At 39.5% G+C, this 21,010-nt stretch overlaps 1 protein-coding gene across 1 annotated transcript; it reads right to left on the reverse strand.

Annotated features, from left to right (window-relative positions):
* Window positions 1–7,473: 7,473 nt before the first annotated feature.
* LOC126624448 (cyclic nucleotide-gated ion channel 1-like) lies at window positions 7,474–12,160 on the reverse strand. The gene is made up of 7 exons (XM_050293511.1): window positions 12,002–12,160; window positions 11,022–11,586; window positions 10,726–10,923; window positions 10,162–10,460; window positions 9,937–10,048; window positions 9,584–9,832; window positions 7,474–8,131 (listed from the first exon to the last, which is right to left on the reverse strand). Exons 1-7 carry the CDS (start codon window positions 12,046–12,048, stop codon window positions 7,583–7,585), a joined length of 2,019 nt encoding a protein of 672 aa, XP_050149468.1. The 5' UTR covers window positions 12,049–12,160; the 3' UTR covers window positions 7,474–7,582.
* Between the last annotated feature and the right edge of the window lie 8,850 nt (window positions 12,161–21,010).

Below are 21,010 nucleotides of genomic sequence, written 5' to 3' on the forward strand. Positions count from 1 at the left end.
GAACTTGTATCAAGGAGGGTAGTGAAGCACAATTGAGAAGCTCCACCCAAAAATCTGACCTTTCCCAAGGCGGACGGTGGTTAATATAGCCGGCCGGAGAAGTACCAGTAGACGAATAGGTCCACACTCAATAATCAAGAGCATGCAATCGAGTGGATCTCCTAGCTATTAGAAAATGATAATGCTAGGAAGACTAAATCATTTGATATACAAAATTTAGTTTAATATTTTGATCTTCCTAATATTACTCTTATAATACACACACATATTATTGACATGTCCCACATCGAAAACCTCATAAAGTTAAGTCCTTTCATATTAATAGTTCCATTACTAATTGCATAAAGGTCTTTCAATACAAACCTTGTACCTATACGTATGTTTATCTTGATGTTGATTAGTGATGTGTAACCAAATGACTCTGAAACTTTTGACTAATTTATCAATGTTGGTAAAGCTGAATACAAGTGTGTTGGAAAAGTTGTGCGACCATCTGAAGCCAGTGATGTACAAGGAGAAATAGAATAGTGTGGTTTTTCGAATGGATAATGTTAGAGAAATCAAATTTTAAATCAAAAATTTTAAACCAAATAATATAGTTGTTCTGGAGATTAGCATCTTTGTGTTCTCTCATCATTTTTCTTTTTATTCACTTCATGATTTCTTCCTTCGTATGCTCAGGGAGTTATATTGGTGATATCTAGTTCTGTACATCTTGCTTCTTTGTCTTAATCTTTTACCTTATGGCTTTTTGTAGAGCCAAAAATAATCCCAAAAATTTTAGAGGTTTTTTTTCTTTTAAAAAGACATTGATTGCCCTCATTGAAATCGAACACATATTTGGTTTGAAAATTTGGTATCCCTAATATTATTTATAATATATATATAATACGGATGTATGTATTCTTTGAGCTAGTGTTTACTAATTACTATACTCCAAATCAACATATACTATTTTGTTATTATGAAAATGCAAGATGCAGGAAGGATTTGTTAAATTTTGTTTAATTAAGTATTTGTTGAAAAAGAAATCCAAACCTCGCTAATCGCGACATTGATGTCATGCCAAACGAGGTTTTAGTCTTGCCCTTGGTCTCCTGGATCGGCCGCGAACGAGGTGGCGGATGTTGAGGGTAAGAATTTTATGTTGGAGAAAAAAGTGACTTTATATGTATTTATAAATAATTAAGTTAATTTTCATATTGTCAATTGATTTTACAGTGTAATTCTAATTTTCTTTATGGTACCAAAACAGGTTGTCTCAGTGTGAACACGTGCTCTACATGGAGGAAAATTAAGATTTCATCATAAAACCAATTGACAATATGGGGAGTAGTAAAAGCTTTTATAAGCACTTGCAAAGTTTATCATTTCACTGACATGAGACTCATTTACCTTTATATCCTCACACGTCATGCGATTTGTGTTGTTCACACATTAGGATTAAAAATATGCCAAACATGAGTGAGCATGTTGAGGTTTCATTAAAAGAAAAAAGAAAAAAAAAGAGTGAGCATGTTGAAAGTACAAATCCCACGTAAGGTTTGGAATACTTTTATTATCTGAATCTTAAGGACATGACCCTACCCTATTAACCTTCTGACGAGCTTAACCCTGCCCTTGGAAGGGAGCAAAATAAATGTCAACACCTGCTGCCAACAACCTTTCTTCAGAATTATACTGAACGGGTCAATCTTCCCCTCTCGTTTGTTTTAGCAACTTATCCTAAGGTCTCCACAGTAAGAGCTCCCCAACGACAACATAGTAACCAACCCGCTTGCCTTGAGAAAGAATGAGTGTTGCATATGCTTATAAGTAACTGAGTTACTTTCTATATTGCCATTTTATTTTATAGTGAAACTCCAACTTTCTTCAGCGGACATTTAGCTCATGTGCATGCTTGAACGAGGATGAGCATTGAATGTTGCCAAGACCCATCACCATCCTTGTTAACTTTTTGTACTGCTTAGACAGCCCGAGGCCAACACATTGATAATCCACTGGACTAATTTACATCTGCGAGCTCCTTCATTTATTAGTGTTTAGGGTGGCTGCCTCTTGTTTTTCTTTCTCATCATGTTTCGTTCACAATGTCCCTTGAGATGGTTGTTCGGTTGTTCTCTTCTTATTGTTCAATTGCTCTTTGCCTTGACTGTAACTATAAATGAATCTCCCCATTCTCTCTTTTTGCACTTTTTTTCTATCCCATAATTCTTCGTTGATTAGTTAATTTAAATACAAAAAAAAAACATAAATGTGCAAGAATGTTAATTATTCAATTCAAATATAAAAATAAACATAAATGCGCAGAAAGAAGTTTGATAACGTACGGCCGGCTAAATATCAACCACTAATGTGTAATATTGTTCTTGGCCATAAATTGATCGTCTCTACTTTGACTTGTCGGAAGATACTATTTGCCTAATGTCGATGGCAAGCTCCCATCATTGGAATTGGATCCTCTCCGAGACAAATCTTCAAGATCCTCTTGACCAACTAACATGAGCCGTTAGATTTTGATCAAACGACTACAAATAAAGAATCCTTCTAAAAGTTATAATAATTGTAGCCGTTGGTGTAGACATCGAAATTTCGGTGAAATAAATGTTAATCAACAATTAAAAATTCAACGTTCACGTGTCATATAAATTTTACACATAGCATGTGACTAAACGAAAAATTGAAATAAATCGGAAAAGTCATCAAATAGGACACGTGTCAACACCGGGCAGAAATGATTTATTTCATCTGATTATTTAAATTCAAAAAATCAAGTTTTGAAATTCTATAAATAGGAGGCAAGACATTCATTTTGGGGACACCAATTCATAACCAATTCACCTCACACCACAACCTTGAAGCTTTGAAACTCCAAAGCTCCCAAGCAAATCCCGAAGGATCAAGAAAGCTCTCTTTGTTCTTCGTCAAATCCTCATTCAAAATCAAGCCTCAACGGCCCTTGAATAACTTCCACTAATTCAAGATCAAGCCCCGACGGCCCTTGAAGAAAGTGTTCATCATTCATCATTCGTTCATCCCTAGATCAAGCCTCGACAGCCTTTTGGATCAACGACGTCGACAAATCCGCATAACTGTTTATCCCAAGATCAAGCCTCGACGGCCTATTTGGATCAACAACATCAAATCCACCCATTACAAAGATAGAATCAGAGGCTAAATTTGTAGAAGAGATTGTAACCCATAAATCATCAATACAAATATTATCTTGTACACGTGTTTTTGTCTCGTTCATCGCAGGAATTTCCGTGTTTACAAATTTGGCACGCCCAGTGGGACCATCTATACCTCTCATCTCTATCTTTGAATCCGCAAAAAGCACAAATGGCATCAAAGAAGGTTCAAGTTGTTCTCGCAGCCAATGCAAGGAACAAGAGCGTCATCACATCAGGCGGTGTCACTTCGGGCGTCACAACTTGAAGCAAGGTAAGAGCTCTTTCTGACGCCTCTTCCACCCCTGCATCAACTCCGCCGAAGGAACAAGAGCACCTGAGGTACGAACCTGTGATCACCCTAGCCTCGCTAAAGGCGCCAAGGAAGGAAAGCCCAAGGAAGTACTCTGGTTTCATGCTTTCCGATGCCGACTCAAGCGGCAACTCAGCCATGCAAGTCATGACTACTGGAGCGACTTTAATCGATGAGCAGCTGGCTCATATAAATGAAGCGATCGCAAGGCTAACACGGATTGTGGAAGAAAAAAACCAGCAAATCGCCGCACTCGTCAACCAACTAGATGTAAAGCCCGACGTGAAAATCGAGCAAATGGATGATTCAGTAAAGAAGGAAAACGACGAGGATGAAGAGCCTTCGGTGGAGAAAATTGATGTGAAGCCGGAGCCAGGCCAAGCAGCGGCACTCATCTTTTTCTATCCAACAGCTGCAAGAGATGATCGCCAGCACCATCAAGGCACAATACGAAGGAAGTTCACATGACTCCGTACTATACTCAAAACCCTACTCCAAGAAAATTGACACTTTGAAGATACCAAGGGGTTATTAGCCACCAAAGTTCATGCAGTTCGATGGAAAGGGAAACCCGAAGCAACACGTCGCCCATTTCATTGAGACTTGCAACAACGCAGGGACAAAAGGAGATTACCTCGCTAAGCAGTTTGTACGCTCGCTGAAAGGAAATGCCTTTAAGTGGTACACGGACCTAGAGCCTGAATCCATCAACAGTTTGGAGCAATTGGAAAAGGAATTCCTCAACCACTTCTACAGCACTCGTCGCACCGTGAGAATGCTAGAGCTGACAAGCACGAAGCAATGGAGGGATGAGCCAGTCGTGGACTACATCAATCGATGGCGCAATCTAAGCCTCGACTGCAAGGACAGGCTCTCGAAAATCTCTTCAATCAAGATGTGCGTCCAAGGCATGCAATGGGGGTTACACTATATCCTTCAAGGCATCAAACCACAGACATTTGAAGAGTTAGCCACCCGTGCCCACGACATGGAGCTAAGTATTGCCCATCACGGGAAGAAAGAGCCGATCACCGACTTCAAGAAGGATAAGGTGTTCTCCCCAAATGTAGACAAGACTGGGAAGAAGCCTCACAAGGAAGCGTTCACCGTCAGCACTGCGCCTGTCAAGACCGCCTCCGCGCCTATTAAGATCTCATCCAAAACCAAAGCAAAGGAGATAAAGAGAGGTGAGCCTCCTCGCACCCAAGAAAGGTACAAAAGCACCTTGAGGGAATTAGAGCAGAAGGCATACCTTTTTCCTAACTCAGACATGGATGCAATGTTAGACGACTTGCTGGAAAAAAAGGTAATCAAGCTACCCGAATGCAAGCGGCCTGAAGAAATGAATCGCATAAACGATCCTAAATACTGCAAGTACAATCGAATCGTGAGCCATCATGTGGGTAAGTGCTTCGTCCTCAAAGAGCTCATCATGAAGCTAGCACAACAAGGGCGAATCGAACTCGACCTTGAAGACACTGCCACAACACATACTACTAGAATTGCATTTGGATCTTTCTATCCCGTGCCTCTCCAAGCAACACCTAACCATTCCTATTAATGCTCAAGTTGCACAATACCTTCTGTGCAACCATCGCCGAGGGCAAACGAACAAGATGCACATACCGATGATGAAGAATGATGGACATTGGTGACCTACAAAAAAACAAGGAAACAAAAACCACAAGCCACAAGACAAAAGGTGGAACAAGTGAGAAAGCACCGTCGTCGCAACAGTAGGAAGCCCAAAAGAAACGTAAAAGTTGATAAGCCAATGTATGCTGGGGATCTCCAACTAAAACCTCTCAACATACTCATTTTTCTTCCTCCCTGGAAACGCCTCTTCAACCAAGTCACACCGAAGCAAAGGTATCTCATATCATTAGGGTTGAGAGCAAGAGTATCTCATAGCATGCTTTCTCCCTATCCTTTTCTTTGTCCTCCCTCTTCACTGCAGGACAAGGAGAAAGTGAGCAATCAGCCGACACTTGGCATCAACCTTCCGACTTGGAACCAACTGCCTGGAAACCCCTTCCCTGATTGCTTACCTAGCATCGCTTTCAAGTACTCATCTTCAACCGTTGATGTACTTCCAAGGAAAACACCACATCTGCCCGAAAAATAGATGATGCAGGTGAAGATGATACATCGAAACATGTGGAGACAAGCGCAACAAAATACGTGCTGGTTCATCCGCTACTTCTTCAAAAGCAAACGTATCTCATATCATCAGGGTAGAAAGCAAGAGTATCTCATATCATGCAATCTCCTTGTCCTTTCCTTTGTCCTCGTTCTTACCTGCAAAGACGAGGATAAAGAAAGCAATATGTCGGAACCTCCACTCAAGCTCCTGGTAAGGAACCGACTGCCTGGAACCTTCCTGATTGCTCACCTAGCACTGCTCTCGAAGTACCCATTGCTTCAACATCTTATGCTTCTTGAGAAACTGCCACATCTGCCTGGAGAACAAATAAGGAAATGCGGCATGCACAATCAACTCAGCAGAAAGAGTCCGAGTTGAAGAATTAGAGAGAAGAAGGAGTCTGAGTTGAAGAACTCGAGAAGCTTCAACAACATTTTGAGGGCACCTTCGCCAAAGAGCAAAGCCTCGCCGTACAATGTCATCAATCACCAACATAAGGAACTCTCATCTTCCTTGCTCAGAACTCCAAACCCAGTTCAAGAATAAGCCTGTGGAAAGTCAAACAATTGGAGGAAACTAGAAAATCATCCAACCCAGTTCAAGATCAAAGCTGTGGAAAGTCAACAAGCGCAACGAAATACGTGCCAATTCGTCCACTACCAGAGCCAAAGATTATCTACCATATAAAGCTCCTTGTGGTCCAATTTCAACCTTCAAGATTAAGCCTTGACGGCCCTTGAAGAAATTTCAAACAAAGTTCAAGATCAAGTCTCAACGGCCCTTGAAGAAATCCTCAGCCCAATTCAAGATCAAGCCTCAACGGCCCTTAAAGAAATCACAAGTCCGATTCAAGATCAAGTGGCCACCACCCTTGAATCAAATTAAGTTCAAGATTAAGTTTGTGGAAAGTCCTTTGGAGAAAACCAGAAAACCCCTCCAGCCTAGTTCAAGATTAAGTTTGTGAAAAGTCCTTTGGAGGAAACCAAAAAACCCTCCAGCCCAGTTCAAGATTAAGCCTGTGGAAAATCAACAATTGGAGGAAACTAGAAAATCTTCCAGCCAAATTCAAGATCAAGCCCCGACGGCCCTTGAAGAAATTACCAGCTAGTTCAAGATCAAGCCTCAACGACCCTTGGATCGACATCTGCAGTAAGGGACTTCAAAACGCATCTTCTACACGTGACAAGCATATGTATACGACGCACCTTGAAGTGGGGGCATTTGTAGACATCGAAATTTCGGTGAAATAAATGTTGATCAATAATTAAAATTTCAACGTTCACGTGTCATATAAATTTTACACATAGCATGTGACTAAACGAAAAATCGAAATAAATCGAAAAAGTCATCAAACAGGACACGTGTCAACACCTGGTAGAAATGATTTATTTCATCTGATTATTTAAATTCAAAAAATCAGGTTTTGGAATTCTATAAATAGGAGGCCAAGACATTCATTTTGGGGACACCAATTCATAACCAATTCACCTCACACCACAACCTTGAAGCTTTGAAACTCTAAAGCTCCCAAGCAAATCCCGAAGGTTCAAGAAAGCTCTCTTCGTTCTTCGTCAAATCCTCATTCAAAATCAAGCCTCAACGGCCCTTGAATAACTTCCACTAATTCAAGATCAAGCCCCGACGGCCCTTGAAGAAAGTGTTCATCATTCATCATTCGTTCATCCTTAGATCAAGCCTTGACGGCCCTTTGGATCAACGACGTCGACAAATCCGCACAACTATTTATCCCAAGATCAAGCCTCGACGGCCCATTTGGATCAACAACATCAAATCCACCCATTACAAAGATAGATACAAAGGCTAAATTTGTAGAAGAGATTGTAACCCCTAAATCATCAATACAAATATTATTTTGTACACGTGTTATTGTCTCATTCATCGCAGGAATTTCCGTGTTTACAGTTGGATCAAAATCCAACGACCCGTATTATTGGGTCAGAAGGATCCTGAGGGTTTGCCTTGGAGAGGATCCAATTCCCCCTTCATTGGCATCTCAGCTCTTTTAGCCGGGGACTGGGGCAGGCGTTGTTGCGCCTTGGTACGGAAACGACGAACAGTAGAAAGTGCTACCTTTTCCACCTCTTCAGGATTGTTACAATTAAGGAAGTCCCAATATTGTTTGTATCTACAGACTACATTTTCCAAGTCCTTGGCCATGAGCACAAATGCTTCTACTTTTGTCTGACTTTTGACATGTTTGCTAGAGACCGGAAGTTCAGTGAAATTGTCTGATGCCCAATCGAGAAGCTCCTCCCCGTAAAACTGCCCTTTCCCGAGGGGCTTGGTAGCCATTGATGAGATTCCCTTCCCAGCTTGACTATCACTAGACGCGTAAGTCCACATTGTCCCTTCGATAATGAACAGCATGCAGTCGAGCGGATCTCCCTTCCGGAAAACGAAGCTGTTCTCAATGTATGTCCTTGGCTTCAAATAGTCGCACATCAACCTCAACACTTTTTCATCCATATCTTTAAGCATTTTTACCTAAACACCAGCGCACGCACATCAGAACAACAATTAAAGTTGAATATCAGAGTGCGCAACGAATGAGACTAACAAAATAATAGGAATATTATTAAACGAACGAGAATGCCGAAACGGCTACAAAACCCTAAGAGGCTACATTGTGAATGACTTCATATTCATGCTAAACTATAAGCTTTATTTATATAGAGCAATACCTAGAAACCCTAATTCAGATGGGTTAGGCCCATATACTAACTAACAAACAAACTCAAATAATTATAATATACTAATATTCTCCAACACCCCCCGTCAAACTCATGGCGGTATATGACATGAGTTTGCAAACAAACAGATGCGGATTGGCAGACATGCAAACTTGACTGGACTTGACTTGACTGGCGAACTTGCGAACTTGACTTGACTTGACTGGCAAATTGGTTCTGGTTCAAATTGGCTAGTGTTGAGAGTATGGAAAGAACCCGTCTCTAAACGGACAAAATTTTCATATCTCAATTCTAACAACGAACAAACAAACACAAATACTATCACTCGAATGGTCACAATTCAACACTCGAGTGACGGTCACAAAACAATTCCAAAGAGTATGCGGGCCTAAAACAAACTTAAACCATATTTTTTTCCTTTGCCCGTGTAGGGGCCTCAAAAACTCCGTACAATTTTTCTTTTTCCTTCATTTTTCTCTCTTATTTTGTTTTTTTTTCCCTTTTCTCTTTTCATTTTGTTTCTAGACTAGCAGATACAAACTCCCAGATTGTAGCTGGATCTAGTACAAGTTCATGGGATTTGGGCTTGCGAAGATGGTACGACAAGGGTGCAGCTTCGGTGGTTTTGACAGGTGACAACAGGGAAATCATGGATGCAGAGCAACATTGCAGGTCAGGTACTGGTGCGGGTTGAGTGCGGGTTGAGTGAGGGTTGATTAAGCGGCATGGTAGTGATGCGGAGATGCGATGCAAGTGATGGTAGGTGCGGCAGATTCAAGTGGGTGTGGCAACAAGTGGTAATGGACGGCGGCGGCGAGAACTGATAAAATTAACACACTTTTTTTTTTCTTGCAACTGTCAAAAACAACTAGACAATCTGAACACGAAGGAACACAAACGAACAGATACCAACCCAAAGCAGATTAAATCCCGAAGGATGAAACCTGCTCTGATACCAAGTTGAATATCAGAGTGTGCAACGAACGAGACTAACAAAATAATAGGAATATTATTGAATGAACGAGAATGCCGAAACGGCTACAAAACCCTAGGAGGCTACATTGTGAATGACTTAATATTCATGCTAAACTATAAGCTATATTTATAGAGAACAATACCTAGAAACCTTAATTCTGATGGGCTAGGCCCATATACTAACTAACAAGCAAACTCAAATAATTATAATATACTAATATTTTCGAACAATTAATAGATGGAGATAGAGATGGAGGGTTGAAGAACATACATTTTTTAGTGTTTTCATGAAAAGATAGCGTTTTACAGATCTTTTGGTTTGCCAGGGAAGAATAAGGAATGGCTTGTCGACATCAGCATCTTTGTTTTCCTTCAATGCTTGATCTATGCTATTCATGATTTCGCTCTTGACATCATCAGGGAAGTTATTTTCGGATATCCACTTGCATACATCCAGCTTCTTCATCCGAATCTTCCGTCTTGTTTCTTCAGATTTTGTAGCTTCCAGCTGCATTAAAGTCTGTCTCACCACAAGTAGAATTCATTAATTGTATACAACAGCGGCCATGAAGGAAATGATTGAAAAATAAACCTAATATATAGTGAGATTAAGTATAAACCAACCTGCACATTGCCGATAAGATATAAGAACAGTAGCAAGCCAATGATAGAAATAAGAATTGCAAACAAGTTTTCCCAGACATACGTGCTTGTTGACAAACTCGTTCCAAAATTACTGCAAAAGAGTAGTTACTTGATCAAGCAATCTAAATGATACTGTGCCTGATCTAGATAAGTTTTTATTCATTAATTTGAAAAATCATTGGTCGCCAGTGCATATGTGCAAACCTTATATTTCGCAAGCCCCACCAGAAAGAGTAAAGGAACTTCTTTCCAAACTTGATATGCTCTGAGTTATGATTCTTAAGAGAATCGAGAAATATTCCAAAATCATAGCGAGCTCCATCTGTAGCATTTATCGGGCAATGCTCTTTTAGAAATGTTTTATTTCTCGAAGTAGTAGTTCGACGCTGACAATAGAAAGTATTCATACATCCAATACGATCTGGACTATGTTTTGCACAGGCACTATGCCAACATGATGTCTCTCGCTGAATAGAAAAGAAATACCAAGAAGCTCCAAGTATCTACAAATGTCACAAATTCATAATCAAATGATTTATCAATTAAGGAAAAATTATGTAGGGAAATGCTATGAGTTTTCACATTAACTAATCGAACAAACAAAATATTGTCTTGTAATAATTGAAATGGAAGTAAGTTTGAGAGTACATATAATCCGAAACAAGAAATCAAAATCCAACGTTAGTCCAACATTTCTAAAAGAAAGCTTCATCCGGCATAAGTGAATACACAATGTTATAATGAAATGACAATCGTGACGAAACTTACGTGACTGGCAAGAATGTAGAGAAAAAAATTGAAGAGACCTTTAACCCATATTCCAGCATTCTTTCGAAGTTCCTTGGACAACTGGTGAATTCGATAAATCCTTGGTAGATATTGACCAAGAAGGAAGGCATTCAGAACCTTTTTATGTTCCACGTATGCAGCGCCTCTCGTATGGTAAAAAGTAACTACTATTAGCAACTGGAAAAAAGAAATAAAAAGGGGTTAGAAATCTGATAATTACAGCTAGCTGGTTAAGAATAGCTGCACACAAAAAAATAGATTTTAGTTTCTCTTACTTGTGGAACGGGAAGAAGAGCGAGAAAATCATTTATGATGGAGAAAGATAACCACGACATCTTTTGAACTATTTTCTTGCCAAATTCAATCAACACTCTTCCTTTTGATTTTCGATCCAAATTTCCTTCAGTTTGTATGGAGGTCTCGGTGTTCAGGGTACTTAAGGCCCCAAGTCTTTGGGTACTTGGGGCCACAAGTGCCAGGGTAGTTGAGGCCGTAGTTTTCGTGGTATTTGCGGGCACATTATCCCTCATTTTTTTGTGCATTTGAACTTTAATACTGACGTAAATTTTATATACAAAATGCACAGTGAAAATGATATCCGTTAGTGTTCGCAGTACAAGAACAATAGTCCTCAGCGTTTTGTCCATCTGAAGGCACATCTTATCTTGATCAATGATTAAAATGTAAAAGAAGAGAGGATCTATTGAGACGGCTAACACACAGGACATTACAAATATCATACTCCATCTGGGAAGGAATTTCCCCTGTTCATCACGAATTCCCTTTATTGGGACACATAATACCCTTGTAGTCGCTGGGTTCCGAGGTCTTGTAACAAATCTTGAAACGACATAAAAAAAGAACAAATTGCACCCATCAAAATCATGAAAAAAACATAAAAAGATCCAGTAGGGTGCTGTTTCAAAGACAATTAGAGTTTATAAGGTATATACATAAACAAGTGGATATGCATACGAGAGTTCATGAGAAGAATTAGACAGACAATTAATATGCAGAAAATTAACTGCTTGGCATTTGAAAGAGAAAGGTGAGATTGAAACACGAATGACTTAAATTGCTCCAACGAAACATATAAGTGAAGGTTGTGCATGGATCCTAATCACAAGTTACAGGCACATGATCAATGAAGTATTTTGACCAGCCAAAGACAGTAAAGATACGAGTCCAAGTGTTTGATACAAAGTTAACATTTGGAAAATTACAGAAACAAATTGCAATGTAAAGAAGTACTAACCCCTCTGCCGGGTTCTCCACATCCACAGCTTCTCTTCTGTTGGCCATAACTACTCAATTCGTGTTTCTGATACACCGTGCTGATCAGTATTCCCTGCTAGCCTGACAGTACAAAGAAAATGTGAGTGATCAGAGAGAGAGAGAGAGAGAGAGTGTTTGTTTAGTTACATGGATTAATTAATGCTACCCTGAGACTAGTGGTTCAAGTTCCTTTATTATATTGATTATTGACTTGGCTGCAGGTAAAAACATTGACTTGATAAAAATAAATAAAAAAATTAATAAAAATGATTTGAAAATTTTAAGTTTTAACGATAAAAATAAAATAAAAAATAAAGTTAATAGTATTAGGATTGATGTTTTAACGTAAAAATATAATTTTTTGTTAAAGTTAACAATACTAAAAACTTTTCGTTAAGGTTTTAAAAAAAAAAAAAAACATTGACGAAGGTTGTTAATCTTCTTATTGACTTAGCTGTAGGTAAAAACATTGACTTGAAAAGAAAAAAAAAGCATTTGACGAAGGTTGTTAATCTTCTTCTCTCCCAAGTCTTTCTGTAATGAACTTCTTGTTCTACCATACCAATTATGCAAGCACATGGATTGTCTGTCATTCACATTTCATACTCTTTTTATCCCCTTCTATTTATGTGGTCATGGTTAAGCCACGTCAACATTTTATATTGATTTTTTTATAAAAATAATAAGACAAAAAGCACTGAAAATATAAAATATTAACGTAACTTAACCGTCATCTCATAATATAAGAGGGGATGAGAATGACAGACAATTCAGGTTCATTATGCAAACCTTGCAAACCGCGACGAACGGACGAGTTGTCAAGTGTGGAATTTAACACTAAAAAACAAATCCTAATGTCAGAAATTATTAAATTGCCATTTGATTAACAAGTCACAAATAAGAGACCAAGGATTGCATGGTCCCATCCTGACTTTCAAAAAAAATAAAATTATGCATCCTTCTTTTGCTCGAAGTCCTGTTTTCCAAGTTTCAAACATACCCCGTCTCATCTTACGATTAAATTTAGAGTACTTTAATGAAAAAAATTTGGTATTGTTTATTTTAATAAAAAAAATTATTTTTATAATTTAATTCTGATACTATTTATTTTAGCCTTATTATTAAAATTCAAAGTTTTCAAACTTATTTCATTAATTTTCTTTTAAATTTAATATTTTATCTATTTTCCTAAGACGAATTAATGGAATTCAAAGCCAAAGTATATCGCATTTCTCTCATTAGAAATCGTTCAGTGTATTTATATAAATTAAACAACATTCGTCTTTTGAGTCAAACAAGGACAAGCACTGACTGCTCAAACGAGGACAAGCACTAAACGTCACCAAGACCGACCGCCATATCAGTTGACTTTTGAGTCGAACGAGCCTTTTATTTATGTAGTCACGATTAAGCCACGTCAACATTTTATATTAATTTTTTTATAAAAATAATAAGACAAAAAGCACTGAAAATATAAAATGTTGACGTGACTTAACCGTGATCTCAGAATATAAGAGGGGATGAGAAGGGCAGACAATTCAGGTTCATTATGCAAACCTTGCAAACCACGACGAATGGATGAGTTGTCAAGTGTGGAATTTAACACTAAAAAACTAATCCTCATGTCCAAAATTATTAAATTGCCATTTGATTAACAAGTCACTGGCGGAAGAAATAAGAGACCAAGGATTGCATGGCCCCATCTTGACTTTCAAAAAAAAATAAAATTATGCATCCTTCTTTTGCTCGAAGTCCTGTTTTCCAAGTTTCAAACATACCCCGTCTCATCTTATGATTAAATTTAGAGTACTTTAATGAAAAGTTTTTTGGTATTGTTTATTTTAATAAAAAAATTATTTTTATAATTCATTTCTGATACTATTTATTTTATCCTTATTATTAAAATTTAAAGTTTTCAAACTTATTTCATTAATTTTCTTTTAAATTTTATATTTTATCTATTTTCCTAAGACGAATTAATAGAATTCAAACCCAAAGTATATCGCATTTCTCTCATGAGAAATCGTTCAGTGTATTTATATAAATTAAACAACATTCGCCTTTTGAGTCGAACGAGGACAAGCACTGACTGCTCAAACAAGGACAAGCACTGAACGTCGCCAAGACCAACCGCCATATCAGTTGACTTTTGAGTCGAATGAGCCTTTTATTTATATGGTCATAGTTAAGCCACGTCAACATTTTATATTGATTTTTTTTATAGACATAATAAGACAAAAAGCATTGAAAATATAAAATGTTGACGTGACTTAACTGTGATATCAGAATATAGGAGAGGATGAGAATGACAGATAATCCAGGTTCATTATGCAAACCTTGCAAACCGCGACGAACGGATGAGTTGTCAAGTGTGGAATTTAACACTAAAAAACTAATCCTCATGTCATAAATTATTAAATTGCCATTTGATTAATAAGTCACTGGCGGAAGAAATAAGAGACCAAGGATTGCATGGTCCCATCCTGACTTTCAAAAAAATTAAAATTATGCATCTTTCTTTTGCTCGAAGTCCTGTTTTCCAAGTTTCAAACATACCCCGTCTCATCTTAGGATTAAATTTAAAGTATTTTAATGAAAAGTTTTTTGGTATTATTTATTTTAATAAAAAAATTATTTTTATAATTTAATTCTGATATTATTTATTTTATTCTTATTATTAAAATTCAAAGTTTTCAAACTTATTTCATTAATTTTCTTTTAAATTTAATATTGTATCTATTTTCCTAAGACGAATTAATGGAATTCAAAGCCTAAGTATATCGCATTTCTCTCATGAGAAATCGTTCAGTGTATCTATATAAATTAAACAACATTCGCCTTTTGAGTCAAATAAGGACAAGCACTGACTGCTCAAACGAGGACAAGCACTGAACGTCGCCAAGACTGAACACCATATCAGTTGACTTTTCAATCGAACGAGCCTTTTATTTATGTGGTCACAGTTAAGCCACGTCAATATTTTATATTGATTTTTTTATAGAAATAATAAGACAAAAATACTGAAAATATAAAATATTGACGTGACTTAACCGTGATCTCAGAATATAGAAGAGAATGAGAATGACAAACAATCCAGATTCATTATGCAAACCTTGCAAACCACGACGAACGGATGAGTTGTCAAGTGTGGAATTTAACACTGAAAAACTAATCCTCATGTCAGAAATTATAAATTGCCATTTGATTAACAAGTCACTGGCGGAACAAATAAGAGACCAAGGATTGCATGGCCCCATCCTGACTTTCAAAAAAAATAAAATTATGCATCTTTCTTTTGCTCGAAGTCCTGTTTTCCAAGTTTCAAACGTACGCCGTGTCATCTTACGATTAAATTTAGAGTACTTTAATGAAAAGTTTTTTGGTATTGTTTATTTTAACAAAAAAATTTATTTTTATACCTTAATTCTGATACTATTTATTTTACTTTTTATTTTATCATTATTGTTAAAATTCAAAGTTTTCAAATTTATTTCTTTAATTTTCTTTTAAATTTAATATTTTATCTATTTTCCTAAGACGAATTAATGGAATTCAAAGCCAAAGTATATCGCATTTCTCTCATGAGAAATCGTTCAGTGTATTTATATAAATTAAATAACATTCGTCTTTTGAGTCGAACGGGGACAGGCACTGACTGCTCAAACGAGGACAAGCACTGAACGTCGCCAAGACCGACCGCCATATCAGTTGACTTTTGAGCCCGCTTCTTGGACTGGACGACGATGAGCACTGTTTGCTTTCGTCTTCTCACTTCATAAGTTCTGCATGTGTTTTTTAATTCCATTACTGAGATGGGTTGGGCCTCTGGTTCTCACTAAAACGAGTGGGCCCATTTAATGGGCCTTAATATACAAAATCGTAAAACATATATTGTTCAATAATGGCCCGAGTTTAAAACGATCATGATGACTTTAAGAGGGCCTAGTTTCCCCCATCTCCTTTATGAAAAAAAATATATTGTTATTAAGTGAAATGGGAGGATGTGAAACTATTACAATACTTTAAAAAATGGGGAGTCTCAAACTCTTGATGTATGTGTGAAAATACAACATCCTATCTACTAGAATACTGGATAACATACAGATTCCCCCCTAAATGTTAGAAGAATACAACAACAACAACAACAACAATAAAGCCTTTTCCCACTAAGTGGGGTCGGCTATATGAATCCTAGAACGCCATTGCGCTCGGTTTTGTGTCATGTCCTCCGTTAGATCCAAGTACTCTAAGTCTTTTCTTAGAGTCTCTTCCAAAGTTTTCCTAGGTCTTCCTCTACCCCTTTGGCCCTGAACCTCTGTCCCGTAGTCACATCTTCGAACCGGAGCGTCAGTCGGCCTTCTTTGCACATGTCCAAATCATCGGAGCCGATTTTCTCTCATCTTTCCTACAATTTCGGCTACTCCTACTTTACCTCGGATATCCTCATTCCCAATCTTATCATTTCTCGTGTGCCCACACATCCCACGAAGCATCCTCATCTCCGCTACACCCATTTTGTGTACGTGTTGATGCTTCACCGCCTAACATTATGTGCCATACAACATCGCTGGCCTTATTGCCGTCCTATAAAATTTTCCCTTGAGCTTCAGTGGCCTACGACGGTCACACAACACGCCGGATGCACTCTTACACTTCATCCATCCAGCTCGTATTCTATGGTTGAGATCTCCATCTAATTCTCCGTTCTCTTGCAAGATAGATCTTAGGAAGCGAAAACGGTCGCTTTTTGTGATCTTCGCTAGATTGCTCCGGTCATTAGTGTGGATAAGTATATAAATGGATAGAGATAGGAAAGCAAACACAAGATGTACGTGGTTCACCCAGATTGGCTACGTCCACGGAATAGAAGAGTTCTCATTAATTGTGAAGGGTTTACACAAGTACATAGGTTCAAGCTCTCCTTTAGTGAGTACAAGTGAATGATTTAGTACAAATGACATTAGGAAATATTGTGGGAGAATGATCTCGTAATCACGAAACTTCTAAGTATCGGAGTGTGGTGTCGTCTTGACTTGCCTTATCTGTCTCATAGGTAGATGTGGCATCTTCTCTGGAAGTACTCTTCCTCCATCCAGGGGTGGTATCTTTAACTGGTGGAGATGCACAAGGTAATGTATCAATTTCACTTGAAGCTTACTTGTAGTCTCAGGCTTGGTCAAGCGCGATACAAACCATGTAGTAGGAGTCCCCCAAGTCGCCGAGCTAGGGGGTCTGCTGAAAGAGGTGACAGACAAGGTAAGCAATCAGAGCTCCGACTGATTGTTCACCTTCTCCCCATCTTGCAGCAGCATGAAGGATAAAGAGAAGAAAAATGAGAAGAGATGATATGAGATACTTTTGCTTTTGAAGAAGTAACTTTCCACAGGCTTATTCTTGAACTGAGCTGGAGGGTTTTCTGGTTTCCTCCAGAGTATAAGGCCGACTGAAGAATTTGAGGGTCAAAACAAGTCCATCAAATCTAGAGTACGTTCCACCCTGCTGATATGGGATACTTTTGCTTTTGACAGAGTAATGGATGTATCGGCACGTGTGCTGTTACGCTTGTCTCCACATGCTTCCTTGTATCCTTCGCACTTGCCCTATCTGTTCCTCAAGCAGATGCGGAATCTTCCCTGGAAACATAAGATGTTGAAAATGAGTACTCGAGAGCAATGCCAGGTAAGTAATCAGGTAAGGGGTTCCAGGCAGTCAGTTCCTGGCTGGAAGCTTGATTCCAAGTGCTGACTGATTGCTCTCTTTCTCCTTGTCTTGCAGGTAAAAACAAGGCCAAAGGAAAAGACAGGGAAAAAGCATGATATGGGATACTCTTGCTTTTAACCCTGATGATATGAGATATTATTGCTGTAGTATAGCTTGTTTGCAGAGGTATTATCGGGGGGAAAGAAAGCTGAATATTTCGAAAGGCTTCGTTGGGAGTGCCCTCTCAGATATGATGAAGGGTTGAGCATTTTTGCAGGTCTGCCTGTCCGTTGGGGATGGAGGTCGACATATATAGGAGTCTCCCTAACAACAAGTAGTAATGTTATTCCTTTACCCTGCTTGGTCATAGCACGGTAGTGGGAGCTGCCAGTTTCACATGTTTTAACTCTGTCAGAGCACTTTGAAAAAGTGGTCTGTGGTATCTGGCTCTCGAGATTCGGAGAACGATGCCTCTTCGATTTTTGAGAAAGCAATCATGCTGGGGGTCTGGCTCTCGAGATTCGGAGAGCAGTGTCTTTTCGATTTTTGAGGAAGTAATCATGTTGGGAGTCTGGCTCTCGAGATTCGGAGGGCGGTGCCTCTTCGATTTTGGAGCAAGCAATCCTGTTGGGAGTGTTGTCTCGAATGTGAGTAAAGGTTGGGCATGTTTGCTAGTCTACCTTGCCACGAAGCACAAAGGTTGACACACAGGGACTTTCCAATTATCCAGCAATGGTACTGTTCATTTACCCTATCTTCGCTTTTGAGAAAGTAGTCATGTTGGGAGTCTGGCTCTCGAGATTCGGAGGACGGTGCCTCTTCGATTTTGGAACAAGCAATCTTGTTGGGAGTGTTTTCTCGAAAGTGAGTAAAGGTTGGGCATGTTTGCTAGTCTACCTTGCCACGAAGCACAGAGGTTGACACACAAGGACTTTCCAATTATCCAGCAGTGGTACTGTTCCTTTACCCTTGTGGGTAATAATATGGTAGCTAGACCTTCAAAATTTATGTGTCTAAACTTTGTTAGTGCTGTTTCTTTGCTATTCTTTTACCTTTCTTGGTCAGAGCGATGTAGTGGGAGCTGCAAGCTTCACGTGCTCAACTTTGGCAGAGAACTTTGGCAAAGTTATCTGTGGTACCCATGAGTTATTGTTGCGTGTGGGAAGTGGGTGATTGAACAGTAAGATTCATGTGCTTTCTACTTCACCAGAAGTCTTCGACAGAATGCCCATAATTTCTGCAAAGCTGAGTGTGCGTGTGACAGGTGCTGACAAGGCTAGAAAAGTAGGTGCCTCTTCGATTTCTGAGATCGGCCCTCGTGGTCTCTGAGCAGCCCAGCTTTTGAGAAAGCGAGCGCCTCTTCGATTGATTCGGAGAACGATGCCTCATCGATTTTTGAGAAAGCAATCATGCTGGGGGTCTGGCTCTCAAAGATTCGGGGAGCAGTGTCTCTTCGATTTTTGAGAAAGTAATCACGTTGGGAGTCTGGCTCTCGAGATTCGGAGGGCGGTGCCTCTTCGATTTTGGAGCAAGCAATCTTGTTGGGAGTGTTTTCTCGAATGTGAGTAAAGGTTGGGCATGTTTGCTAGTCTACCTTGCCACGAAGCACAGAGGTTGACACACAGGGACTTTCCAATTATCCAGCAATGGTACTATTCCTTTACCCTCTATTCGATTTTTAAGAAAGTAGTCATGTTGGGAGTCTGGCTCTCGAGATTCGGAGGACGGTGCCTCTTCGATTTTGGAGCAAGCAATCTTATTGGGAGTGTTTTCTCGAATGTGAGTAAAGGTTGGGCATGTTTGCTAATCTACCTTGCCACGAAGCACAGAGGTTGACACACAGGGACTTTCCAATTATCCAGCAGTGGTACCGTTCCTTTACCCTTGTGGGTAATAATATGGTAGCTAGACCTTCAAAATTTATGGGTCTAAACTTTGTTAGTGCTGTTTCTTTGCTATTCTTTTACCCTTCTTGGTCAGAGCGATGTAGTGGGAGCTGCAAGCTTCACGTGCTCAACTTTGGCAGAGAACTTTGGCAAAATTATTTGTGGTACCCATGAGCTATTGTTGCGTGTGGGAAGTGGGTGATTGAACAGTAAGATTCATGTGTTTTCTACTTCCCCAGAAGTCTTCGACAGAATGCCCATAATTTCCGCAAAGCTGAGTGTGCGTGTGACGGGTGCTGACAAGGCTGGAAAAGTAGGTGCCTCTTCGATTTCTGAGATCGGCCCTCGTGGTCTCTGGGGAGCCCAGCTTTTGAGAAAGCGAGCGCCTCTTCGATTTCTGAGATCGGTCTTCGTGGTCTTTGAGCAGCCCAACTTTTGAGAAAGCAAACGCCTCTTCGATTTCTGATATCAACCCTCGTGATCTCTAAGCAGCCCAGCTTTTGAGAAAGCAAACGCCTCTTCGATTTCTGAGCAGGCGCCTCTTCGATTTCTGAAGCTCCGTCGAGTGCAGATTTTTATAGAGGCTAGCATTAAGTTCCAAAGCACACTTGAATCTCCACCAGTAGAAGCTTCATTCTTGCACTTTTAAGATCTTGATTTGTCCGACCTTTTCTCTCTTCAACACCTTTGAAAATGTCTGGCCCCTCCGACCGTCGTTTTGACTTGAACCTTGTTGAAGAGGCAGCCCCGCCTTCTCCAGACAACATATGGCGCCCATCCTTCGTCTCCCCTACTGGTCCTCTTACCGTTGGGGATTCCGTGATGAAGAATGATATGACCGCTGCGGTGGTGGCCAGGAACCTTCTCACTCCCAAAGATAACAGACTACTTTCCAAACGGTCTGATGAGTTAGCTGTTAAGGATTCGCTGGCTCTCAGTGTTCAGTGTGCAGGTTCTGTGTCTAATATGGCCCAACGCCTATTTGCTCGAACCCGCCAAGTTGAATCATTGGCGGCTGAAGTGATGAGTCTCAAACAGGAGATTAGAGGGCTCAAGCATGAGAATAAACAGTTGCACCGGCTCGCACATGACTATGCTACAAACATGAAGAGGAAGCTTGACCAGATGAAGGAAACTGATGGTCAGGTTTTACTTGATCATCAGAGATTTGTGGGTTTGTTCCAAAGGCATTTATTGCCTTCGTCTTCTGGGGCTGTACCGCGTAATGAAGCTCCGAATGATCAACCTCTGATGCCTCCTCCTTCTAGGGTTCTGTCCAGTACTGAGGCTCCAAATGATCCCCCTCCGGTGCCTTCTCTTTCTGGGGCTCTACCGACTGCTGAGACTTCTCCTAAGCAACCTTTGTGAAGGCTCCGTCTTGTGTGTTTATTTTGACTCATGTA

The sequence above is a fragment of the Malus sylvestris genome, chromosome 1 (assembly GCF_916048215.2).
Source record: "Malus sylvestris chromosome 1, drMalSylv7.2, whole genome shotgun sequence".
Classification (NCBI taxonomy): Eukaryota; Viridiplantae; Streptophyta; class Magnoliopsida; order Rosales; family Rosaceae; genus Malus; species Malus sylvestris.

Coding starts and splice junctions, on each gene's coding strand:
- LOC126624448 (XM_050293511.1), bottom strand. CDS start 12,048: ATGGCCAACAGAAGAGAAGCTGTGGATGTGGAGAACCCGGCAGAGGG. Junction 11,587..12,001: donor GTGGAGAACCCGGCAGAGGG/GTTAGTACTTCT, acceptor TGTCGTTTCAAG/ATTTGTTACAAGACCTCGGA. Junction 10,461..10,725: donor TCTACATTCTTGCCAGTCAC/GTAAGTTTCGTC, acceptor TGACATTTGTAG/ATACTTGGAGCTTCTTGGTA.